Raw genomic sequence first — 26741 nt, 5'->3', positions numbered from 1 at the left:
TCTCTCTCTCTCTCTCTCTCTCTCTCTCTCTCTCTCTCCCCCCCCCTCCCTATCTCATGTGTGCCCATGAGGAAACTGGGACCCTTCAAAGTAATTTCCTGGGTACTAGGCCTCTCCTTGTGCTGTCAGACTTGGCCCTGCACTTTGTTTGCTGTTAGACTTTGAACCAGCACGGGCCTGTCTTTGTGAACCCAAGGTGCCCAAGGAGGACACAGACCAAAAACCTGTGGGCAGAACCAAGATGGACAGAGACATTCCGGCTTGCACTATGGAGCGGCTGCAAAGTGCGGTGGTCCACAAGCAGGTGGTGTCTGGGCGTGAGTTCAAGGGCCGCCCCTTTAACAGCAGGCCTGAGGTCATTTACTTCAAGGTAAGCCTGACCAGTGGTCAAGGAAGGAAGCGTTTCAGCCACTGTCCTAGAGCTATCTTCAGCTTTGGGACTAGTGTGCAAGGGCTGGGTGGGCAGCTAAGGATCAGAAAACACCTGGGCACTCTTTAGAGAGGTCCCGGACTAAAGGGACAGCAGAGTAATTGCCTGCCAGGCAAATTCCACCTTCACCTGATGTAGCCCAGGAAGCTTAGCCCCCACCACCTGCTGGTTAGTGCCTGCTTTCACAGAAGGGCAGATGAGGCAACCTGAGCTTCTGTTCTCTCTCCTACCCCACCAGTCCTCCACAAAACTACTGTCCTGCAAAGGAGGAAATTGTCACAAGGTGGGCCCCTCACTGCCTCTCTCAGTTTAAGGGCAGCCTGGGGAGTCCTTCTCTACGCACGTCATACAGTGAGTGGGCCTCTCACTGCCACTTCTCCCCTGACCTGCTCTTCAGCTGCTGCTGGAGGGCTTGGGCTCTTCTTGTCCTTCATCTCTGCAGGACTTTGATATTGGCAAAGTGTACAAGAAGAAGATTACGTTGATAAATGCCACCTATACAATCAACTATTGCAAACTGGTGGGAGTGGAGGAAAACCTGAAGGACTTCATCCACATTGAGTGAGTCTCACAGAGTCTGGGTGTGAACTACAGGCCAACTTTCCTTGGAGAGCTGGGAAAGTCACTCCTCCATCTCCTGGCACTGAAATCGTGGAGACCAGCCCAGACCCCTTGAATGCATGACCAAGCTTTTGGCTGGGCTGCATAAGTTTCCTCTCACTTTTGTCTGTGTTTGCTTTGGCTCTGCAGTAACTCCCGTGGCAGCTCACCTGCTTTCTCACTGTGAAAATCTCAGGACTGTTTTTCAGAGCTGTAATTTATTTTTCTCTGTGTGCCAGTGTTTTATCTTCTTTTTCTGAGACGCTTCTTACGCACGTTGTCACTTCTTTGCTGACTTTTTTTTTTTTTTTTTTTTTTTTTTTTTTTTTGGAGGCTTTTTTCCCCCGTTTTTCCTTTTTTGTTGGCTTTTTTTTTTTTTTTTTGGAGGCTTTTTTCCCCCGTTTTTCCTTTTTTGTTGGCTTTTTTTTTTTTTTTTTGGAGGCTTTTTTCCCCCGTTTTTCCTTTTTTGTTGGCTTTTTTTTTTTTTTTTTGGAGGCTTTTTTCCCCCGTTTTTCCTTTTTTGTTGGCTTTTTTTTTTTTTTTTTGGAGGCTTTTTTCCCCCGTTTTTCCTTTTTTGTTGGCTTTTTTTTTTTTTTTTTGGAGGCTTTTTTCCCCCGTTTTTCCTTTTTTGTTGGCTTTTTTTTTTTTTTTTTGGAGGCTTTTTTCCCCCGTTTTTCCTTTTTTGTTGGCTTTTTTTTTTTTTTTTTGGAGGCTTTTTTCCCCCGTTTTTCCTTTTTTGTTGGCTTTTTTTTTTTTTTTTTGGAGGCTTTTTTCCCCCGTTTTTCCTTTTTTGTTGGCTTTTTTTTTTTTTTTTTGGAGGCTTTTTTCCCCCGTTTTTCCTTTTTTGTTGGCTTTTTTTTTTTTTTTTTGGAGGCTTTTTTCCCCCGTTTTTCCTTTTTTGTTGGCTTTTTTTTTTTTTTTTTGGTCTTTTTGAGACAGGGTCTCCCGGTAGCCCCAGCTGGCCTGGAACTCCCTGTGTAGACCAGGCTGGCCTTGAATTCACAGAGATCTGCCTGCCTCTGCCTCCCAAGTGCTGGGATCAAAGGCATGCGCCACCATGCCCAGCTTCTTTGATGGCTTTTTAAGTATCATTTTTCCTGATTCCCTTTCATGCTTTTTAATTTTTTCCCCCAATTTTTTTCTTTCTGTGGTGCTTTCTCGTCTTCCGTTGCTGAGCATCTTCTTTTTCTGTTCTTTTTTCCATCTTTATTTTTTCTTTTTGCTGTTTTTTTGAGACAGGGTCTTGCTCTGTAGCCTAGGCTGACCTTGAACTCACTATGTAGCCCAGACTGGCCAAAAACCTGCAATCTTCCTGTCTCAGTCTCCCAAGTAGCCAACACTGCAGGGCATCCAACTTATAGGCAGGTCTGTTCACAGCTCAAAAGCACCTATGTCTGCTAGCACCTATGTCTTCTCTCCCTGGGTTCCACGGGTTCCTTTCCTCTCTCCTGCAAGATGTCTCCTGAGGCTGTTCCTATGGGAGTGCCCTCCCACATAATTTCCATAAACAACACTGACAGAGTTCTAACCGGTACTTCCCACTGAAGATATACTGCTCTCTTGGGAATAGAATAGAAGGGAGCACTAGGATCTTTGGTCTTTTGTCCCCAATTTCCTGCAATTTGCCGAATCTCCTAGCTGTCTTCAAAGGCTGGCATGGAGGGAGTGTTGCTGGAAAGTGTTTATACACACACACACACACACACACACACACACACACACACACCTGTTAATTTGAGATCTGAGAGCTTTTCTGTCTTTTGGTCATGTTAGGTCACCTGCTCTTGCTGACCTGCAGGGTTTCTGGAGGGTGTGGAAGACCCAGGCTAGATGGTCACCATTACCCCAGCTACCACAAAGCCTTCCCTCCTTCCCAGGCCTTCCCATAAACTCCTCTCCACTGGAAAGATGTCATCCCTTCCTGTCTTCTGGTTTCCATTGCCGCTGTAGTTGTGATTCTCTATCGGGTTCCTCAGTTTCTTCCTGGCTGGTCTCGGATCCCTGGCCCTTGGTGTCCTGTAGCCCCACTGCAGCATATCTGCGATGGTTGATTTTCTTTAGACTTGTACTTGTTTGAGTAGCTCTAGCGACGTCTCAACCCTAGCCCTCAGACACTGTCTCCTCATTCTGTCACCTCCCCCATCTCCTTGGCTCTGCCCTTTTCCTCCCATGTGAAGCCTTCCCATTCCAGCCTCCCTGTCCCCCAGGCACCTGCTTCTCACTTCAGCTCTGCCTAGTCAGCTGTGTGGGAGGTGTCCCCAGCCCACTGGTCTGTTTAGCTGTGTCTAACTGGCTACAGAAGCTGCTGACTGTGTGTCTTGTGTCAGTGCTGTGTTTCTCATTTCTAAAAATTCCAGGTTCATTTTCAGATGAGCTGGCATTTCTTTACAGTGTCTTTTTCATTTTTCCCGCCTACAATTCTATTTTTATGACTTTACCACTTGTCTTTTAGAGGTTCTACTCAATAGCTGATTTTGTGATGTTCCTGGAGTTTGGCCCTACACACCATGAGGCCCTGAGTTGGCTTATGCACACCATGTTTCTGACCCTCTCACCAGCTTGAATCCATTCTTAGGGTCTCTGCATAGTCTAGTGTCAAAATGACTCCTCTGCACCATAAAAGTTTTAGATTTCCTTCTGCCTGGTACCATGGAGACATTGCCAGTCAGGGATAAGGTTTTTGTGTGTACAGCTGTGTGTTCAAATTCATGTGTGTGCAGGTGCACATGCACTTGTGTACACATGCATGTGGAAGTCAGAGGTCAACCATGGGTACTGTTCCTCAGGAGGCACCCACCTTTTCTTTTGAAACAGGGTCTCTTGCCGGGTGTGGTGGTGCACGCGCTTAATCCTAGCACTTGGGAGGCAGAGACAGACGGATCTCTGTGAGTTCAAGGCCAGCCTGGTCTACATATGAGCTCTAGGCCAGCTGGGTCTACAAGGAGACCCTGTCTCAAAAAGACCAAAAGATAAAAGAAAAAAGAAAAAAAAAGAAACAGAGTCTCTCACTGGGACTTGGCACTCATCAATTGAGCTGTGCTGGCTGATTAGCAAGCCCCAGGGATCTGCTTGTCCCCACCTCCACAGCTCTGGGATTACAAGCATATACCACCACACCTGGCCTTTTACTTGGGCGCTGGAGATTTAACTTGGGTCCTCATGCATGCACAACAAGTAGTTTGCTGACAGGTCTATTTCCCCAGCATCCAGAGGCAAGATTTTATATTAAATGTCTGTTCATTCCCAAACCAAGCAAATTATGTAGAAATCCAACATTGAAAAATAGACCTGATCATCAAAGAAGCTTGTTTTGAAACAGAGTCTAGTACAGAGTTCCACAGCTGGTCACACACAGAAAACAAATATCTAAGAGACGCCCAACCCTAAGTTAACACATTTACTATGGAACCTCTAAACCTAAGGCTCACGGAACATAGTGGAACAAATGGTAGAGAGAATGCTAATGAATCTCTCAGCTCTCGTCAGTGAAGCTTCCTCATGCAACAAAGGGCAAGGAACACAGAAGGTCACAACTGGCCACAGCGTGGAGAATAAGAGACTGCAGAGTACACGTCCCTGGATAGGACTCCTATGTTAAACCCCACCCACCAAGAGCTCAGAAATCATTGTGGAGGAGGAGGCGGAAAAGATTGTAAGAGCCAGGAGTGGTGCGTGACCATAAGGAAACAGTCTTACAGGCTCCTGAGAACTTGCTCATATGAACTTACAGCAGTGGTCATAGCATGCACAAGATCTTTACAAACTCAATCAGATAAAGATCTATACAAACTCAATCAGATAAAAACCAGCATAGAATGGGAAATGGGCAGGAGATCCCAACCTTAGCTGAGGAACTATTGGCAGCTGATTACTGCTGGGAGATAGTTGATCTTTAATTAAGGGAGTGACGCTAGACAGGCTGCACAGCCTCCAGTGGATGAACTTGTACCAAGAGACAGCTGGGTACACAAACTTGATTCGATAGGTGTTAAAATATGAAACAGAATGCTTAAAATCCTGTGGCAAGCTATGGGGGGTGCAGATAGGGGGGTCTAAATATGATTAAAATATATTGTATGAGGGACTGGAGAGATGGCTCAGCAGTTAAAAACACTGGCTGTTCTTGCAGAAGACCTGTGTTCGAATCACAGCACCCGCATGGCAGCTAACAACTGTCCGTAACTCCAGTTCCAGGGGATCCAACAGCCTCTTCTGTCCTCTGGGGGCATTGCACAACATGGGTGCACTTACCTACATGCAGGAAATACATGCATATACTTAAAATAAAAATAATAAAGTATTTAAATATATTGTATGAAATCCACAAGAATTCAATAAAAAATATACATTGAAAAAAAAATAGGCCTGGAATTCTGAAGGAAGGCCTTTTCCCTAATCCAGGATTCATACAAAGACAAATTCCCATCTTCTCTTCCTACAATTGGGGCTGTTTTACTGGACGGATCATACTCACAGCCTCTCCCTCCATATTGGAATTAGAGTCTAACATTCTTGATCCCAGACCTAGCACATGGCCCCAGGGTAGTCAGGGTCACACTTACCCCACAGCATCCATCCCTCTGGAGCTAGCTCCTGGGGATGTGTCTCACTTACTTGCTGGTGCACTCACTAGACAGACATTCAAAGATGACTTGAATGTCTCCTGTTCACTGGGGAATGGGGTCAGCGGGGAACTCAGCAGACCTGGAGCTGCTCATGGACCAAGGCTTCTGGGCAGAAGTGTAGTACCTGCAACAGAAAGAAAGAGGGGAATTCAAAAGATCCAGCAGAGTATTTAGTGAGCATCGACTTTTGACAGTGACCTAACCAACCATGTGCTGTGAATCCCTGTTCCTGCAGCTTTGACCCCCCAGGTCCCATGTCAGCTGGGATGTCCTGTGAAGTGCTGGTCACCTTCAAGCCCATGGTGAGTGAAGGGTCACCCAGGGGCCCTGATTTTTATGTTTTATCAAAAAAAAATCAGCATCATTCTGAAACACAGGCAAAATAAAAGTGGCCAGCAGGTATGATCGAGGACCTCTCACCTACTGTAAAGTGTGTTCTGCTCATGTAAGGCCCAGAGGGCCTATGACACTCTGGGACTCTTACCCTAGAGGCACACTTGGCATTGTAGCAGGCAGATCCAGGCCATGGCTATATAGATGCAGCCTGTGTAACTGGGTCATTATAGAAGTTTATGGTGATTGGGATTGTTTTGTTTTCTAGATAAATAAAGATCTGGAAGGAAATGTCTCATTTTTGGCTCAGACGGGTGGATTTTCTGTTCCATTGAAATGTTCAACGAAGAAATGCTCTGTAAGTTCAAGTAATCTGAGCTTGGCTGTGAACCCCAGTAAGGGCTTGTACCCCTTTTAGTATAAAAGACATGGGGCCAGAGTTCTACCACAGACCTTGGTCAGATAACTCCAACCTGGGCCTTATGTGGGTAACATGAGGTATTCTGAAAAGGTGAGTGATTGCATCCAAGTTGGTAATTTCTAGAGGAATCCTGTTCTCTATGGGGCCCCCAGACTGAGAGGCCCACAGCTCAGAAGAGAAAGGATCCATCTGAGACTTCAGTCCTCTCTGCAGCTCCTTAGTGTGTACTCAGACACTTTTATTGTGATTAAATTTCCAAATATAATGAGAAACAGAATCATGTAATGAATTTCCACATACCCACTTACCTATATTTAATCATTTTTAACACCTGCCGCATTGGCATCATTGAGATACCATTTCTTCTTTTCTTCTTCTTTTTCATTTTTCGAGACAGATTCCCCCCAGTTAGCCTGGAACTTTCTATGAAGACCAGGTTGGTCTCAATCTCACAGAGATCTGCCTGCCTCTGCTTCCTGAATGATGGAATTAAAGGAGTACACCTCCACACCTGGCTTATACCAACCATCTATTTTTTGTTTTTAATTTTGGTTTTTTTGTGTGCGTGTATGAATGTTTTGCTTAAATGTAAGTGCACCTGTGTCATGCAATGCCTATAGAGGCCAGAAGAGGGCATGGGATCACTGGAACTGGAGTTATGGATGGTTAGCTACCATGTGGGTGCTGGGAACCAAACCTGGGCCCTCTGGAAGAGCAGCCAGTGCTCTTAGCTGCTGAGCCATGTCTCTAGCCCCTATACCATCTTGTTTTTTTTGTTTTTTTTAATTTTTTTTCTTGGTCTTTTAAAAAATATATATTTTGTGTGTATGAGTGTATTGCCTTGCATGTGTGTAAGTGCACCCATGTGGTGCAATGGCAATAGAGGTCAGAAGAGGGCATCAGATCCCCTGGGACCGGAGTTATGGACAGATAGATGTTAGCCGCCATGTGGGTCCCTGGAACTGAACCTGGCTCCTCTGCAGGAGCAGCCAGCACACTTAACCAACTGAGCCATCTCTCCAGCTCCCTTTTCTTGGTCTTTTTGAGGCAGGTCTCCCTGTACCCCAGCTGGCCTGGAACTTACTATATAGACCAGGCTGGCCTCAGTCTCACAGAGATCCTCCTGCCTCTGTCTCCCGAGTGCTAGAACTAAAAGTGTATGCCACTACACCTGGCTATACCATCTATTTTTGAGGGCCCACTTCAAAAGAAATTACCAATATTATACTCAACATCCTTAAAAAGACTTCGGTATATCTAATAAACATGGAACCCACCATATCATTGTTTCTTTCCACAGTGACACTGCACAGTAAGCAACTGAACTCGGCACTTATGCAGTCCTACTGGCTGCAGGTTTACTGGGATCTTCCTGACCTGTGTTAAGCTGGGCCAAGTGTCTCTGCTCCAGAGATCCTACCATGGCCATGGCCATGGCTTCCAGCCTCTAAGGCAGTAGCCACCTGGCATGAGCTTCTCATGGAGGATGACTAGAGATGGAGAAATGAAAGCCAGCAGCACAAGCAAATTTCTCGCTTCTCTTAGTTCACACCTCCCAACAATTCACTAGCCAAATCAAGGAACATGTCCAAGTCCAAAAGAGTGGGGCAGAGAAAAGCCTTCTCCAGAGTCCTGGGTGAAACAGAGTATGAAGAATGGAGGCGGTGATCTGCACACTGCACTGACACAACTAGCAGAATACCCAATTCTCACTGAATGCTCAGTCCACATGGAATGTGCCCAAACCATCTTTTATAATTTATTTTTGGTTCCCTTGAGATCATATTTGATTATTACATGATTGAGTCTCTTTCAGCCCAGAATGGCAGCCCCTCCACAACTTTTGGGTCATAAAACTTACCAAGCTAGTTTTCTTATAGAACATTCTGGATTTGTATGATTGGTCCCTGTTACATTTAATATGTCTCTCTGTTCCCTGTATTCCTTTAAACTGGATACTAGGTTAAAACTGGGAACCATTCTGTTTCTTTCTCTTTTTGAGACAGGATCTCCCTATAGCAACAGCTAGCCTGGAACTCCATATGTAGACCAGGCTGATTCGATCTCACAGAGATCTGCCTGCCTCTCCCTCCTAAGTGCTAGGATTAAAGGCATGTGCCACCATGCCAAATGAATGAACCATTTTCTTTTTTTAAATATTTTATTATTTTTGTTTTATGTGTGTGCTTGTATTGCCTGCATGTAGGTAAGTGCATCCATGTCGTGCAATGCCTGCGGAGGACAGAAGAGACTGTCGGATCCTCTGGAACCAGAGTTACAGACAGTTGTTAGCTGCCATGTGGGTGCTAGGATTCGAACCAGGGTCTTCTGCAAGAACAGTCAGTGTTCTTACCCGCTGAGCCATCATTTTCTTTTTCAAGAAAGGAGGATTCCTTCTGGCTCATGGCTTGAGGGTGCTGTCTGCCAGGCTGAAGAAGTCATGGCGGCAGGAGTGTGAGGCAGCTGGTCACTATGCTTCCTCAGGAAGCAAAACAATGCTGGTACTCAGCTTACTTTCTCCTTTTTTGAAAAGTAATTCATATTGAGTTTTTGCTTTGACAATTTCATAAATGTATAAAATGTATTCCAATTATTGTAACCCTCCACCCTCTCTAATTATCCTCCTACCTCTAAATCCCCTCCCCTCCCTACAACTTGGGAACCATTTTTGGCAAGCTGGTACTTTGTGTCTCATGTGCCTTTGTTCACTCTCACAAGGCTCCTGCCCCAGACCCTGAGGCTCACCTGTGCAAGGGCTTCTTCTCTTAGGGCACGTCTAGACTGGTCTGCAACAACAGTAAGAACTTTGCCTCAAAGGGAAGAAGTCAATCTGTATGTAGCAGGCACATATAAGCTGGAGCCTGGGCTTCTCTGTGGAGAGTTCTTGTCTTCTCGCCTCAGTGGCCCCTTGCCATGCCTCAGGTGGAACCCTGTGGCCCAGGCCTGGCACCCTTTGCCTGAGTGCAGAGAGCTGGTGCCTATAGCCCATGGAGGGCCTAGACAGCATAATCCCTGTCTGAAAGGCAGTGCTTTCAAGGCCCTATATCTTCAGCACAGCTGACCTCACCCCAGAATGACAGTTGTCAGCTTGCCTACCGCTGTCAGACCCAAATGCCTCCACTTACTTAATCCTCATCGCTCCTCAATTAGGGAGCTGCTAGCTTGACTTAGGAGCCCCAAGTTGCTCTCGTCACTTTATGCATCTATGACTTCTGATGTGGGCCATATCCCTAGTGTGCAGTGCACAGCTTACACAAACACTCATGACAGCCCCTCACATGCTGTCTGGAGTAAGATGCAGGCCTTCCTGTGAAGAACTAGAATCTGGCTCCACCTGGCCTCCTGGGGTTGCAACTGATATGATAGAGAGGAAACCTTACCTAGGAGGCTGTTGAGTCCTCTGGGTTCTGGTTCCTGCAAGGTCCCACTCTCCTTGTGAGGGATCCTGGCATCCTGAAGTGGCCTCTCAGGTTTACTCCTGTGTTCTTTGACAGCTGTCCCTTGACAAGGAGCTCATTGACTTCGGCAGCTATGTGGTGGGTGAGACCACATCCCGGACCATCACTCTGACCAATGTTGGGGGCCTGGGCACCAAGTTCAAGTTTCTCCTGGATTCTGAGTTCTATGAGATGAATGAGTCCCAGCCTGTTGCTAAAAGAGTAAGTGCCCTGCCAGCTTCTTATCAGCAGCCATGGCTGCTGTGGGTCTCCGTGGTTCTGCTCAGCCAAGGGCAGGGTAAGGAACCTCCCAGGCATATGGACAATCCCATATGTATAAAAATAGGTGAAAAAATAAGAGACAGCAGGTCAGGGGAAAGGAGGGGAATATGGGAACAGACATCAGTAAGAACAGAAAAGTCTGGATCCCATGAGAACACCTGACGTCTGACCTTAGGAGCAGTGGCAGCACAATGCTATCCCTCTTAAGGCATGTGGTGACAGGCGTTGGCCATGAATATCAGGAGTTCCTGAAAGGGGCAGAGTCCAAACAGCTCCATGGGATACCACATGACTGCACTTACATCTGCTCACAGAGCATGAAACGGGCCTTTGTCTTTCCCAGGAAGGCAATGCAGGGACCAACAGCTTCAGGGGTCCCACTCAAGAAGCCCACTCACCATGCTCATGGATTGTGGGGATAGTTTGGGGAAGAGAAAAGGAACTGCAACTTCTCTTACATGCTTCTACATATTTGAGCCTTCTTACAAGAAGCAGGAAGCTCCTGCCTCACAGTCTTGTTGGCTCTGTTCAGGAGTCTCAGCAAAGACCTCTGAAATGGCCTCACCCAAGGCACAATATAGAATGAGCAGGACAGCCATGGCCAAGACAGTGTGGATGGCAAGCTGCTGTGGCAGGAGGGGAGGAGATGTGGTCAGAACCAGAGAGCATGGCAGGGGAGATGAGGGGCCTGAGACCCAAGCTTGCTCTGGGAGGTGGGGATAGGTTTCCCAGGGTTTCCCTGAGCATCTAGTTCTGCCAGCTATGGAGGAATGAGAGTCAGCTCAACCCAGGCTGGAGTAAAGCCAGCCTCTGGACCCAGCATAGTGTGAAGGGAGCAGACTCAGCAGCTCACAGATGGAGTCCAAGGTGGGGCATCCAAACTGGTGACAGGGAGGGGCCACCTTGTCTAAGACCAAGGAGAAAAAGGGTCATCCCCATCCCAGGTAAGACCCAAGACACACAGAATGAGAGCCATGGACATGTGAGACCAACAACCCTGGGCCCAGATGGAGCTATGTCTTCTCTAGGGCATTCCTGGTGACAAGGGTATCTGGGGAGTTGAATGGGAAAAGGCAATGAAGGCACTGAGTTCCTTTACAGAGCAGCCTCTTCGCCTATGAGGAGAAAAGTGTCTACGACAAGCTCCTCACCAATCTCTCTGAACAACAGCTTGACAGCAATGGGTCCTCACCGCTGGACATCCAGAACCGAAAGGAGTCCAAGAAACTGGATGGTGAGAGTTGGGGAGACCTATGAGTGGGCAGCAGGTACCTACCTCAAGGCCCCGCCTTGGTATCTAAGCCAACCAGGAATCTTGGCCTCAGATGGATGCTAAACAGGGAAGAGGGCTGGCATGGGCAGGAAGTCCTCCCAGGGGAAGGTACTCTGAGCACAACACCCTCAGAAGCTCAGACCAACCAGAGGAACCAGAGGGTGAAGAGTCTCAGCTGGAGACTGACAGGCCTGTGTCACAGGTGATGCTGAGAAGAGCTCAAAGGTGGAGTTTTCTCAGGGATTCATTTTAAGTGATAGTAAAAAATTTTTTGAATCTCCTGGGGCTACAGGGAAACCCTGTCTCAAAAAGACCAAAAAAAAAAATCTCATAAAGTCAGCTGTCTACTGGTTATGGTATGGACTGAAATCCTCCTCATGTTGAAACTAGCAGTGTATCGACAGAAACCCCAGCCTTAGACTGCAAGGCTGGCCACATTGCGTGGGCAAGTGTGAGGGCAGCACACTGAGGGTCCTGAAGGCTCTGCCTGTGCAATGGGTCCCTGCAGGCACTGGTTTTTATTGGTACCACTAGGCTTCTGTCATTCCTGTGGCTGAGATGGGTATTTATTTCATACCAACTGTAGAGGAAAGTAGATGACACATGAGGACAATTTGAAAAACTGTGAACAATCTGTGCTAAGTTAGAAAAAGAAGTGGCCTGTCCCTTACCTTAATGCAGGCTGCTCTCCACCCTGTGACACTGCCTTGAATTGTCTTCATTACTTCCCTGCTCTTCTTTGTAGTTTTCCATTTTAAGATTTCCATACTAGCTGGGCATGGTGGTACCTGCCTTTACTCCCAGCACAGGCTGGCAGATCTCTGTGAGTTAGAGGCCAACCTGGTCTACATAGCGAGTTCCAGGCCACCTGGGGCTACCGGGAGACCCTGTCTCAAAAAAAAAAAAATAAAAAAGGAAGAAGAAACATTAGGAAAAGTACACACACACACACACACACACACACACACACACAACACACATTCTCTCTCTCTCTCTCTCTCTCTCTCTCTCTTTCTCTCTCTCTCTGTCTCTCTCTCTCTCTCAAAGCCAGACGTGCCTATAATCCCATCACTTGGAAGTTGGAAGCAAGATCAGGAGTTCTAGCCCATTCTCGGCTACATATCAAGTTCAACCCAGCCTGGGCTACCCTGTCTTTAAAACAAACATGAAAAAAGCCTAGCAGGAGAGCAATTGGTAGAGCTTTGACGCCGTCCATCGGTTTGGGAAGAACTGACATCTTGGCACATTGAGTCTTCTACCCATAAGGATAATATGTTTCCCCGCTGAATTGAGTCACCTTTACTTTTCCTCAGTACTGCCTCAGAGTTTACAGTAAGAAGTCTTGCATTTTTAGTTTATCCAATATGAGTCTTTGACTTTTTCCAGACTGATTATTGATTTAGTTGGGTTTGTTTCTACGACCTTATTTCTCTTCCAGAAGGAGACGTTACAACCGTGGCCAGTGTTACAACCATGGTTCCCAGCGAGGAGCAGGCAGAGATCACCCTGGGCGAGGTCAGCCAGCCTGTCCTACTGAACCTTGGCTGCCTCCAGCCAAGAGGAGGCCCCTCATCTTCTTCAGCCACTGACATCCCTACTCTCAGGTGGCCCTTCCATCTGACCAGAGCCAGGCTGGATCATCAGCCTCCAAGAACCTGTAGTCTCAGTCACACCAAGGCAGCTGTCCCATGATGGGACTGGGCAGACACAGAGCAGCAGGGCCAGTTTCCTATGTGTGGGGTAGCTTGGAGAGGACACAGTGAGCCCTCCATGGCTAGAATGTGGTGTGTGTACACACAAGCTGGAGGCGAGGATGCAGTGAGGGGTTCAGGCTGCTTCCACTTCCCCCACGGTTGGGATCCCACAACAATAAGCATTCAAGGGCAGGGCCAGCCTCAGGACCAGTGCCTTCAAGTGACCATATGAGCATGGTCCCACCACCGCCCATCCTTGCAGCAGTGCTACATAGCGTCAGGGGTAAGCACCCTAATAAAAACCATGATGCTACCTTCTGATGTCATGACACTCCTCTTATGCAGGTTACAGAGGGGGACATTGGTCCCTTCAGTTCCATCAAAGTGCCCATCATCTTTGCCCCAGTTATCCCAGGAGAGGTCCAGACCAAGTTCAAGGTCATGTTTAAGAATTCCCAGTGCCCAACAGTGAGTATCCCTGCTGCTGTTTGATGTGAGCCCTCCTCTCCACAGCCATCGAGCAGCTGCCCTTAGTGCCGTGAGGTTGCCATTTGCTCCTGCTTGGGTCACTTGTTGGTGGCACAAACGATTGACCCCTTAGTCAATACACACAGATGTGCGTGTGAGTGTTCACATGCACACATTACAGAGCTCTTGCTTTTTCTTTTCATTCACTCTCGTTCTCTTTCTTTTCTCTTTCTCTTTCCTCCCTTCTCTCTCTCTTTTTTTAACAGTGCTAGGGATAAAACTCAAGGCCTTAAGCAAGCATTCTCCCTCACTTCAATCTCTAAGCCTTATTCTCTTTTGGTCTTTTTGAGACAGGGTCTCCCTGTAGCCCCAGCTGTCCTGGAACTCACTATGTAGACCAGGCTGGCCTTGAACTCACAGAGAGCCGGCTGCCTCTGCCTCCCGAGTGCTGGGATTAAAGGCGTACGCCACCACGCCCAGCTCTTTTTTTTAATGTGTATGTGTTTGATGTACATGCCTGTGTATGAGTATTTGTATGTTTAGGCAAGTGCAAATGCCTATCTGTGTAAATCTGTAGAGGCCAGAGGTTGATACTGGACATCTCCATCAGTCATTCTCTACCTTCAATATTGAAGCAAGGTCTCTCACTTGAGCCCAGAGCTCACTATTCAGGGAGTCTAGCTAATTAGCTGACTTCAGGTATCCTGTCTCTTCCTACATGCTGGGATCATAGGAGGGCCTCCATATCCACTGAGCATTATATGTGTGCTGGGGACCCAAACTCTGGTCCCCTGAGTGCAGCAAGCACTTTGACCTGTTGAACCTTCTCCCTAGCTCCCCTAGCCCCTAGTCTTAATTGCTAGAAATGTCTTTCTTAATTTCCAAGAAGTTAAATTTTTATTTATTACTTTTTATCATTTATTTATAAGTTTATTAAATTATGATCAGGGAGTGTGATCTCTGGGTGAATGTGAACTTTGCAAGGATGTATAAAGAAATGTTCTCCTCTGAAGTGGAGCCTCAGGACAGCCCAAAGAATGGCTTTTGGACAATCCAGCTTGCCAAGTGTGAATGGTAAAGAATGGTGGTCCCACCACCCATGAATTACAGTTTTTATTTGAGGACAACAGGCAGTGGGGAGTGAAGAGCAAGCAGGGAGGGAGTAGTGATTAAAGGCCCTGGACAACAGCTGTTTATAGCAAACCTGCCCTTATAGCCAAGAATAAATGCTAATGCTATCAGTATCCATTATCCTGTCGGTTTGATAGATAATTTGTGTATGTTCTTGCCTCAACTGCTGACCAGGGTCTCCTGCCCAAGTAACCACAGTCATATCAGGGTGTCAGGCCCAGAAAACTGGGGACCTACAAGCTTTTTATTTCAAACAATTTTTAAATTGCTTAAATTATTCTATGTGACCACTGGCAAGATTTATCTTGAAATGTAGTAAGTGCTGCTTAACAGCTGTGTACAAGCTTAGTAACAGGAGTACCCCCTTCTGTTCCTGCCACAACATCTGTCTTTCCCCCCGGGATGTTTTATGTTTCACATTGTTGGGTATCACAGGGCAGGTTTACTGGTTGGAGCATGAGCAGCTACATGCTTTTTCAGATTGAGTTGTGCTTTCGTCAGACCCAAATACCCTTTGTCTCTCCACTTCATAGCTATCTTATTTTGTTCTTGATCTGTCTTTTCTTTTTCTTAAAAGACAAAGTCTCCCTATATATGTAGCCCAGGCTGAACTCAAGATCCTCCTGCCTCTGCCTATCTGCTATTTATCCTTGATATATGTTTGATAAACTCAATTCAAAACTAGATCATTCTCTCAACCCTACTGAAAAATGTCCTAGAACTCAACATATGTCTTGTTTAATTATTAACCTCATACTTGTAATGCATTAAGTTGCAAAAAATCAAACCATGAAACTTATGCCTGAGTACTATGTTAACACTCACTGGGATCGCCTACACTGCAAAGTAAACATATTGTGCTTACTTGCTCCAATTCAGTTGTATTTCAGAGCTGTTGGCATTGCCATTGACGTCCCAGTCTGGGTGCCAAGGACCACTGTGGACCTAAAGATCTGCACCTATGACCGGCTCTATCAGGATTCCATCACTGTCCGCACACGGTGAGCCCCCTGGTGGCCAGCAGGAATGCCATGCCTGGGGCAGGCTACATACTGGCCCTGAATGGTCACCCTGGGTGGCAAAGAGGCCTGGGCAGTCAGTTAAGCTATGGACCTTGAAGAAGACAGTCCTAAATATCTGGGGGATCCCAGTGTCATACAGGCAGAGAAAGGGGCCACAAGCTGTGGAACACCAGATACCTGAAAGAGCAAGAAATTAATTTTCCCCTCCAATCTCCATCTTGACCTTAGTCTAGTGAGGCTACTTTGGCCTTCTGTCCTCCAGGACACTCAAAGAAAAAGTCTGTGTTGGGTTGGGTCTGTGTTTATAGAAAATGTTTCAGCAGCCATGGTAAACACATACTAGCTGCATTCCCAGGGCACTAGATGAGGGTCCCAAGTGGCAAGTGGCCTCAGTAACATAGAACATAGCAGTAACAGGGAACATGGATGACGTCTGGGAAAAGACGTGTGTTTATTTGTTGTTTTACAAGGACATCCAGATACTAGAAAAAAAAAATCTTTTCCCTGAGTAGCATCATGGATGGTGAATTCTGAGAGAGGAGCTTCCAAAGTTTCATGACCACACCAAGTCTAAGCCTCTAGCCCCCAGACCAAGAGGCAGAAGCTGCTGGCACCAAGCCCCTGGCAGTACCCCTCCACCCATGGCAAGCACCACTTATGACCTAGGTAGAACAGTACCCTCATGGCCTGGTCCCCAGCAGGCCTTGCCTTGCTCCATGAAGATACAACATGTTGATATGTCCAAACTACTGCCCTGGGACCAGAGGTATATAAGATAGCAGTACACTGCCACAGTCAGGGAAAAAGCCATTTTCATGAAGGACTCGGGCCTTGGAAGAAGGGTTTATTGCACTTATTTGGTGGAATGAGTTGAACAGAGATTTTTTTTTAACAGGTTATAAGAACTTCCTGGTCACATGGGGAAGGAACAAGAGAATTGCGCTTTTTCAGTCTTACCAAAGGCACACAATTGTCAGTGTAAATGTGTTTTGTGATTTTTAAATTCAATATCATTTGTAGCTTTGTTTAATGTGATGGGTTTTACATACATGGGTATAGAAAGGTGTTAATTCATGAAGACCATTTGTGGTACATGCCCAGAACCAGCACTGGTCACTGTGTGGAAACAGTGGAGCTGGCTGGTCTCCATGGGATCCTTATCCCCAGCAGCAAGAGTTCAGGGGCCCTGGTCAACTATGGTGGTGAACACACATTATCAGGGGGTATGTCTCTGAGACTTAAAGACAGGTCAGAGACCACTTCAACTCTGATAGCCACCTGGGTTCTGGTAGCCATCCAAAGAGCTGAAGAGAAGAAAGAGGCCTTTCCTTCTGTATCCCGCTTGGTCCTCCACTGTGGCATGCCCATTGTGCAGTTGTCAACACTTCCTTAAGAGGTGGCTGCTTCCATCAGTGGCCCTCATAGCCCTCAGGGTCTGTGTCATGACTTTATTAAGTTCATGTCTGAATCACTGTGGACTCAGCCCTCAAGGGAAAATCTGGGCAAAGATCTGGAAGACAGTGGGCCACAGACCCTGGACAACCATCAGACAGAAAAAGACCATTTTAGAGAGGCACCTGAAGGCTACAGAAGTTTCTAGGACCATTGCTCATGAGTCGTAGGCAGACGAGGCCTCCCTCTCCAGGCTACCTTTTTCTCTTTTATCTGATGGTTCCACCTACAGGGGCAAAAGGAGACTCTCATAGGGAGCAAGCAAGGGCTCTTCTCCAGAGCTGCTTAGAAGGGGATTTGGCCACTGGCACTGCCTTTGGCAGGTCTCTTGACTCAGACAGGGGAAAGGAGGGCCTCTTACAGAGATAGAAAGGCATGGGTGGGCCCTACTGTGGCAATGGCCCTGTGCAAACTGGAGGCAGCTAACCTTCAGGCTCTGAAAACTGAATTGGGTCATATTTCAGCTAAAACATTATACATATATACATATACATATATGTATATACAGATACATATATCTGTATATACATATCTTTTTGAGACAGGGTCTCTCTGCAGCCCCAGCTGGCCTGGAACTCGCTATGTAGACCAAGCTGGCCTTGAACTCACAGAGATCTGCCTGCTTCTGCCTCCCGAGTGCTGAGATTAAAGGTGTGTGCCACCATGCCTGGCTGTCATTTACTTTTACAAATTTCTCAGGGCTGGAGAGATGGCTTGGCACTGACTGCTCTTGCAGAGGACCCGGGTTCTGTTCCCAGCACCCACATGGCAGCTAACAACCATCTGTAATTCCAGTTCCAGGGAATCCAACACCCTCTTCTGACCTCCATGGGCATTGCACGACATGGGTGCACTCACATACATGCAGGCAATACACTCATACACACAAAATAAAAACAATAAAAAGAATTTCTCAAGTTGGATATGTTGGCACATGCCTATAATCTCAGTACTCAGGAGGCTGAGGTAGGATGATGAGTTCTAGTCCAGCCTGGGCTACATAGTGAGACTCTCTCTTTAGCAAAACGACTTGGCAGATAAAGGCATTTGTCATGAAAACCTGGCAACCTGAGTTCACTCCCCAGAACCCACATAAAGGTGGTAGGGCAGAACCAACTCCACAAAGTTGTCATCAACTCATGTGCTACGCATGTTGGTGCACACACACGTCGTGCACACATATACACACACAATAAGGTTTTAACGTTGTTTGAATCATATTTTAAAAGCAACCGTTATTGGGCGTGGTGGTACATGCCTTTGATCCCAGCACTCAGGAGGCAGAGGCAGGAGAATTCAAGGCCAGCCTGGTCTACATAGTGAGTTCTAGGTCAGCTGGTGCTACAGGGAGACCCTGTCTCAAAAACATCAAAAAAAAAAAAATACCCAAAACAAAAGAAAACAACCCTTAAGAAATAGAGCTTTGCTGGGTGTGGTGGCATATGCCTTTGATCCCAGCCCTGCAGAGGCAAGTAGATCTCTATGAGATTAAGGCCAGCCTGGTCTATATAACGAATTCCAGACCAGCGGGGGTTGTGGGGAGACTGTGTCTCAAAAAAGAAATAGGGCTTTGAAAATGTTCTCTAATCAATTTTGTTCCAGGGACAAGCCCCCTGGTAAGTTATCATTCCCAAGTGCCCATCCCTAAAAACATGTACATATATAAGCAAAAACAAACGTTCTCCGTAAGTTATAAAAAACTTCCCTCTAACAGTCATGGTACTTGTGCTTGGCTCAGAGTGGGTGTGCACTGCCCACTGGTTCCATTATGAGAAATACCTCAATGGTTCAAAGGATTAGGCATGCAGAGTCACAGTCCTGTGACCACCTGACCTGCTGCCCCGTGACCTGTTGCAGATCAAAGGCAGCCCTGCGTCTGAAGTTTGAGGTCTGCAAGGAGCTGAGAGGTCACATAGAGCTTCTACCAGAAACAGGCTACATCCAGGCCCTGTCCTCCTACTCAGTCCAGCTCAAGTTCCTGCCTCGGTGAGAAGTGGCAGAGGCCTGGGCCATGGTGGGGAGGTGTGGGCTCCAGGAGTGCCTTGTGCTGCTCACTCTGCTGGGCACACATCATTCGGGATGTGCCACCTGCAGGTAAGATCACCCAGGCCTTGACTTCTACTCAGACACAGTGGGCATCCCACTGTCGTGAGATCTTGATCTCTTTTCATCAACTCAGGTTCTGTGTCAGACTGTGGCATACACTTGAGGTTTGTTTCTTTACCTCCATCCCAAGACTCTATACATGGTGGCTAGCAACCATTTGTATCTCCCTTCCCAGAGGATCCAGTGCCCTCTTCTGACTTCCTAGGGCATTGTACCCATAGATGTGCTTACATACATGCATATAAAACACTCATACACATAAAATAAAAATAAATATTTGGGGGGGGTTCTTCTTGAGACAGGGTCTCCTGTATCCCCAGCTGACTTGGAACTCGCTATGGAGACCAGGCTAGCCTCAAACTACAGATCCATTGCCTCTGCCTCTCAAGTGCTAGAATTAAAGGTGTGTGCCACCACTCCTGGCTTATTTCTGTGATTATATTAATATCTTTCTGTAATCAGAGAACAATCCTGTTAGTTAGTTAGTTAGTTAGTTAGTTAGTTAGTTAGTTAGTTGTTAGTCTTTTTTTGTGTGTGTGTGTTTTTGAGACAGGGTCTCTCTGTAGCCCCAGCTGTCTGGAACTCACTATGTAGACCAGGCTGGCCTTGAACTCACAAAGATCTGCCTGCCTCTGCCTCCCAAGTGCTGGGATTAAAGGCGTGCGCCACCACGGCCAGCTAGTTTTTAGTCTTTTATTTGTTTTGAGACTGGTTCTCACTATAGCCCAAGCTGGCCTGAAATTATAGGCTTGTGCCACCATCCCTGGCTTTTTCTTTTTTTTTTTTGTTGTTTGTTTAGTTGGTTTTTGGTTTGGGGTTTGTTTTTTTTGGGTTTTTTGGGGGTTTTTTTTGAGAACTTTTTTTAAAGTTAGCGTACAGAGTCCTGGGTTTCATTTCACCATGCTTATACACATGTGTCATCATACTGTATTCTCATTCATCCTCCACCCTTACCCCTTCTGTTTATTGAAATGTAACTGTTCAGGTATGTTCATGTCTCTTAGTCATTGTCCACTTGCCAAGATAACTCATTCGAAGTGATCTGTGACTTGTAAAGACAACACATCTAAAGACTTCTGAATCCATAAGAGTGCGTATCAGCTGCCAATTCTACAAGACAAGGGGAAATTTGGCACAATGTGAATCTCACATCTTCTTTGTTTCACCTATGACACAGCTCTTATGTGACTTCAAAGCACCAATTTTAGATCAGTTTTGTTGTTGTACAAAATATAAAGAAAAGTGTATTCAAGTGGACTCTACCTCTTACAGACACTCCCTTCCAGAAGATGCAAGGAAGTATTTTAACAAGGACAGCGGAGTTCTGGAGGCTCCAATGACAATCTGGGTGGCTGACCAGGTCTGTGCAGGGCACCTTCGGGGAATTCCAGGCACTCCTAAGGAACAGAGGGCTGCTGCGGGGGGCCAGACTCTGTGAGCTTATGAGGATACCTAAAAGTTCAGAACCCACCCTTACTTCCTAGCTGGTGATATCCAGTGACCCAACAGGCAGTATTGCCTCCCAGCCACACAGCTCATGCACAGTGCAAAAGAAGGGAGGGTACTCAAGGGCCCAAGAGAGGCCTCCTGTTCCGGTCCAGGCAAGCTGGATCAGATACCTCACCTACATGTGCACACAGGAAGTATACCTACACACTCGAATGGGGATGTACACATGAACACACAGGTTTACACAAGTATACACATTATGCCCTCTTCAGAGTGGGTATACATATGTATGCACTTACACATAGTATATCCACACACACACACAATCACATGCCCTCACTGGCATACCTGGCTGGTCCTTCAGCTGCTGCCTGCATCCCTCCTCTAATCTGTACCTTGTAATGTCAGCTCAGATGCTCACCAGGGAACACTGGAAAATGGACTGGTTGAGAGTCAAGTTCTGAACACAAGACAGCAAAACACGAGGGCCTTTATCATTTGGGGGATGTTGCATAAAGCTTTGCAGTGACTGAGAATGTTCTTTCCCCTTTGCACCTCAGATCAAACCAGTGGGGTTCACCGTCCAAGCCACTGTCACCACCTCAGACCTAGAAATCAGCCCCTCAGAAATAGACTTTGGCTACTGCACCATCTACGAGGCCATTAGGACAGAGATCAGCCTCAGCAACCTCTCACTGTTGCCCCAGGAGTTTGGGTTCGTTGGACTTCCCAAGGTACCTGCTATGGTCAGACCCTGGAAATTTAGGGCAGGACATGACAGCCACTTTCCAGGTCCAGGCATTGGACGCCAGCAGCTCTGCTACCCTGTATACCTCGGTGCTGCCTCCCAACTGTCTTGTCATATCCTTGCTGCCCCTGCTCCCTGATTCCTCATGTTTTTGGCTGTGTAGTACACCCCAAAAGCTTCAGATTCTCCCCACCCTGCCTTCCAAAACCTTTTCTACTCAGAGCACACAGGGAAGTCCAAGAGGATGCTCAGACCTGGCTGCCCTGGGGCCATCCCATGAGGACCTCATATTTACTCATACACACCCACATTCACATGTACACACAGCTCACACACTCTCATACCTTCCATATGTGCACCCATACCAGCATATTTACGTTACCTCCTCACACAGGGAACACGGTTTGCTAACAACTACCCTGCAGAGCACAGCTCTCACTTTGACTCTAGTGTGTTCCCATTTCTCAGTTTGTGGACATCCAGCCCAACGATGGGTTTGGGACAATCTTGCCACTGGAAACTTTGCAATTTGACGTGATCTTCCAGCCCACTAAGGCCAAGGAATACAGATTTGAACTGATCTGCAAATCAGAGATAAACCGGTAAGCCTGGCAGGCAGAGGGGACACGTGACCCTACTGCCCTTCCCACCCTGCTCCTATCCCAGCTTGCCTTGGATCCCATCAGCCTGACCTCAGGGCTTGGGTTTGGTTAGGCAGCACTTGCGGTCAGTAGGATCCCAGGACCCAGGAACAGGCAAGTCCGCATAGCCTTTTACTCTGCACTAGCTCATCCTTCTGCGTGAGGAGCTATGTAAACAAGCGAGTGAACGTGCGGTAAATATGAGCACATGTGTAAGTTCATGTGAGTATGTATGTGAGTCTGCTGGGTGTGAGAGAAAGTACTGTATATTAGTATGAGTGCACGTGAGTGGACATTTGAGAGGGCATGCACATGAGTATGGGTAGCATGTGTGTAGACATGCATGAACATGTGTATGCATACATCTCTGAAAATGTGTCCTGGAGTGTGTGACTACATGTGTAAGTCTGTGATGGCCTTTGTGAGTGTTCTAAGTATGCATGCATGAATGAGTGTGTGAGTGTGCATGTATGTGTGCATGCATGTGTGACTATTTACTTAGGTGTATTTGCATGAGCATGATTCTGTGTGGGGGTATGTAAATATATGTGTGAATATGTGAATAGGTTGTGTGTGAGCTTATGTCTATATGAGGGTGGGAGAGTGTGTAAATATGTAAATATGTGAGTGGAGCCCAGCATGGTGGCGCACGCCTTTGATCCCAGCACTCAGAAGGCAGAGGCAGGCGGATCTCTGTGAGTTTGAGGCCAGCCTGGTCTACAGAGAAAGTTCCAGGCCAGCTGGGGCTACAGGAATGCCCTGTCTCAAAAAGGCCAAAAAAAAAAAATGTGAGTGGATGTCTATGAATGTGTGTTCATGTGGGGGTGAGGATGTGTGAATGTGTCCACATGAGTGTGGGAATGTGTGTAGCCACATGGAAGTGGGCGGCCAAAAAAGCATGTGTGAGTATGTGAGTGAATGTTTGTGTGTACATGGTGGGCCCTGAGTTCAGCAAGACAGACCAGTCTCTGTGTGGCCAGAGCCTGATGACAGTACGCAGAGGTGGTGAAAGGGAAAAATGAAACTAGGTGGTTGGGTTTTGATAAGACTGGTTCTTAGCCACTTGGAGTTTTAGCCTCTGGTGACATGTTCCAGGCAGAGATGGTGAGTTGGGTTGGGTTGGGTTTTGATAAGGCTGGTTCTTGGAGTTTTAGCCTCTGGTGACGACATGTCCAGGCAGAGGCGGTGAGGCTAACATGTCAAACCCTGGAGCATCCCTGTGTCAGTTTGAAGCTGCCTCCTGGGACCTACTTGTGCCCAGCCTTTTTCTCTCTTGTCCTGTCCCCACCCATATTTCTAGCCTGTGTCACAGTTCTGTCTGGGCAGCTCTGGGCCAGGTCAGCTGGCCTCTGCAATTCACAGGCTCTGCTCTCCTGGATAGGCAGCACCAGGACCGGCTGTCCCTGGAAAGAATGAGGGTGAGTCCATGGCTCACTGGAGAGCACAGTTCAGTTGGAACCACAGAGAGAGACTGCCGACTCCCACCTCCCACAAGGGAGTCTCACCAGCCGCTAGGCTCCAACACTAGGCTGTGTGAAAAGAAGAGGGTTTGTTGTTCCCCAGTGAGGGAACCTCAGGAGCAGAAGCTCCAGAAACACCAGTGAGAAACTTTTACAAGCTTTCACCATAAAAATGGAAATTACCAAAACTTAAAACGGCAACTGTGTTGGAGAGTCACGGGAATCTCATACTAGAATGCCTTGGTAAAGAAGATGGAGCATGGCATGGAGAGATGGCTCAGCGGTTAAGAGCACTAGCTGCTCTTCCAGAGGACTCGGGTTCAATTCCCAGAACCTACACGGCAGCTAACAACTGTTCGTAACTCCAGTTCCAGAAGAGGGTATCAGATCCCTCTTCTGACCTCTGCAGGCCTTGCTTCACACGGGCACACTTACATACCTGCAGGCAAAACACTCATACACATAAAATAAAAATAAATCAACAGAAGAAAAAAAGGAGGGGAGGGGAGGGGGAGGAGGGAAAAGAAAATGGAATATGATGGGCAGAGACTTCACAGTCCCTGCTCAGGGGAGAGCTTTGTATGCCCAGGGGCTACTCCCTTGAGCACCCCAGCACAGTGACCCACAGAGTCCTTTGGATATCTGACCTTTGCCACAAATCTCATGTGTGCCAAAAGAAACAGTTGGTCTCTTCCTGTCCACTCCAAACCTGCTCCCCCTGCAAACCCATCTTCTTGTTTTATTTATTATTGGGTGTCAGCACCGTGCACACTGCACACAAGCCACAGCACTCAGAGGACAACTTTCAGGAGTCAGTTCTCTCTTTCTACCTTGGGTTCCAGGGCTCAAACGCAGCTCACCATGCTTGCACTGCAAGTCCTTCACTCTGAGCCAGCTCTCCGGCCCAGCTCCACCCTTTTTGTTGCCAGCGCAGAAAAACCCCTGCTGCCAGCCTTGACTTCTGGTTCTCTCACACCACACACCCAGGTCCTCAGTAAATCCCTCGGTTTCACTTTGGAAAGATAACCAATCCCTGCTCACCCCTCACCTGGATGCCTGGGAACCTCCCACGTGGGCATCTTGCCTCTACTCTACACCTCTCTCCGTGTAGCCTGACCTTGCTTCCTGCACGCTTCCTGTATCCCAGCACATGGCCACATCAGGCATGGTATAGCCCCCACCTGTGTAAGCCTCACTATATTACGTTGTCACCAGTAACATTTTATTTGTTCCACTTCCTCACCAGCATGTAGTGTTGTCAATCTGTGTGTGTGTGTGTGTGTGTTTTATTTTTTTTGAGATAGGGTCTCCCTGTAGTACCAGCTGGCCTACTCGCTATGCAGACCACGCTAGCCACCTGCCTCTGTCTCCCAAGGGCTGGAATTAAAGGTGTGTGGCACCACACCTGGCTGTCAATATTTTTCTTAAGAATTGAGACTATAACTCAGACTGTGAGTTTAATTGACAACAACTGGAAGAAACAAACAAGCAAACACTTGGTGAGGTGGAAGGACATGCTAATGCAGATAATGTCCCATTGCATCTCCCTAGGGGCTAATGATGTTGAAGATCTTTTATGTGCTCATATGCCATGTATACATCTTTAGTGAAGTGTTGAGATTTTTAATTTTTTTTTAAATTATTTTATGTGTATGAGTGTATTGCCTGCATGTATGTAACTGCACCTGCGTCATGCAATGCCACGGAGGTCAGAAGAGGACATCATGTAGGTTTTGGGAATTGAACTTGGGTCCTCTGCAAGAGCAGCCGGTGCTCTGAACTGCTGAGCATCTCCCCAGCCCTGGGACTTTAAATTGTTTGCCTTGTTTGTGTTCTTGTTTTGTTTTTGCGATGCTGGGTATCAAACCTAGCCCCTCAAGCATGGTGAGCAAGGGCTCTATATCCTCAACCCCAAAATGTATTTTGAATTTTGAGACCTTTTTCATATATTCTGACACAGATGCTTTGCTATGTTCAAATCTTTTTGTTAGTCTGCACCTTGTCTTCCTCCCACTGTCCTTGTGCATACGACATGGTCCAGACCCGCTTCACTCTCACGATCTTCTTGCCTCAGTCTCTTGCGTGTCAGAATTACAAGCAGACACTAACGTGCCTGACTTTGTTTTCTTTTATATTTATTCATTGTGCATGTGTGTGTTTGTGTGTATGTACATTCATGTGCCAAAGTATGCATATGGAAGTCAGAGGACAACTTGCAAGAGTCAGTTCCCTCCTTCCACCATGTGGCTACTCAGGTCGCCAGGGTTGGTGGCAGGCCCCTTTCTTTACTTGCTGGGCAATCTTTCTGGCCCTAACTTTGTTTCCTTGATAGTATCTTCTAAGATAACGTTTTTCATTTTGATTAAATCTTATTCACTAATTTCTTCTTTAATAGATCATATGTTCACTGTCATATGTAAGATATTTTTTTCCCTAACCAAGATCACAAAGCTTTTGCGTGGTCACATTTTACCGTGGGATCTATGGGTCATTTTAACTGTTTTTCTGTACAACATGAGAGACAAAGGTTGAAGTTCCCATTTTTTGCAAATGGGTTTTTCTTTTTTTAATATTTTATTTATTTTTTATGTGTATGCATGTATTGCCTGCATGTAGGTAAGTGCATCTGTGTTGTGCAATGCCCGAGGAGGACAGAAGAGGCTCTCAGATCCCCTGGAACTGCCATGTGGGTGCTGGGATTTTTTGACTGCAAGAGCAGTCAGTTTACCTCTCCAGCCCCGCAAATGGGTTTTTTTCTTTTTTTTTTCTTTTGGTCGTTTTGAGACAGGGTCTCCCTGTAGCCCCAGCTGGCCTGGAACTCACTATGTAGACAGGCTGGCCTTGAACTCACAGAGATCTGCCTACCTCTGGTTCCTGAGTGCTGGGATTAAAGGCATGCGCCACCATGCCCAGCTTGCATATAGGTTTTCAATTGTCCCAACATCATTGTTGCAACAATTCACTCTCCACCAAATTGGACCTTTATCACAATTGACCATGTTGGTGTGGGAGGTCTCCCCCCATCTCTGGTTCCTTGCCAAGTACTTTGAAGAGATCAGATTCAACTTGTTCTACATTCCTCTGCAGATGAGATTTTATTGACTGTGTCCCTCTGCTGTCCGTGAACATGTTCCTCAGGCTCAGTAACCCAATTAAACTAGTCTTTAAA

General features: G+C 46.8%; 1 protein-coding gene across 1 annotated transcript in view; it reads left to right on the top strand.

The window, feature by feature from the left end:
• Cfap74 (cilia and flagella associated protein 74) overlaps positions 1–26741 on the top strand; it is a 66791-nt gene that overhangs the window by 27304 nt on the left and 12746 nt on the right. The window contains exons 13-25 of the mRNA XM_029555882.1: positions 197–370; positions 873–991; positions 5891–5957; positions 6257–6346; positions 9904–10068; positions 11230–11362; positions 12840–12916; positions 13441–13563; positions 15574–15695; positions 19026–19154; positions 20547–20634; positions 21284–21457; positions 21940–22073. Coding sequence (XP_029411742.1) covers positions 197–370; positions 873–991; positions 5891–5957; positions 6257–6346; positions 9904–10068; positions 11230–11362; positions 12840–12916; positions 13441–13563; positions 15574–15695; positions 19026–19154; positions 20547–20634; positions 21284–21457; positions 21940–22073 — 1595 coding nt within the window. The remainder of the gene's footprint in view (positions 1–196; positions 371–872; positions 992–5890; positions 5958–6256; positions 6347–9903; positions 10069–11229; positions 11363–12839; positions 12917–13440; positions 13564–15573; positions 15696–19025; positions 19155–20546; positions 20635–21283; positions 21458–21939; positions 22074–26741) is intronic.

This window comes from Nannospalax galili, unplaced genomic scaffold (genome assembly GCF_000622305.1).
Source record: "Nannospalax galili isolate Female #2095 unplaced genomic scaffold, S.galili_v1.0 scaffold806, whole genome shotgun sequence".
Lineage (NCBI taxonomy): Eukaryota > Metazoa > Chordata > Mammalia > Rodentia > Spalacidae > Nannospalax > Nannospalax galili.
The sequence above is the reverse complement of the archived record's forward strand: the minus strand, read 5'-3'. Positions and strand labels throughout refer to the sequence as shown.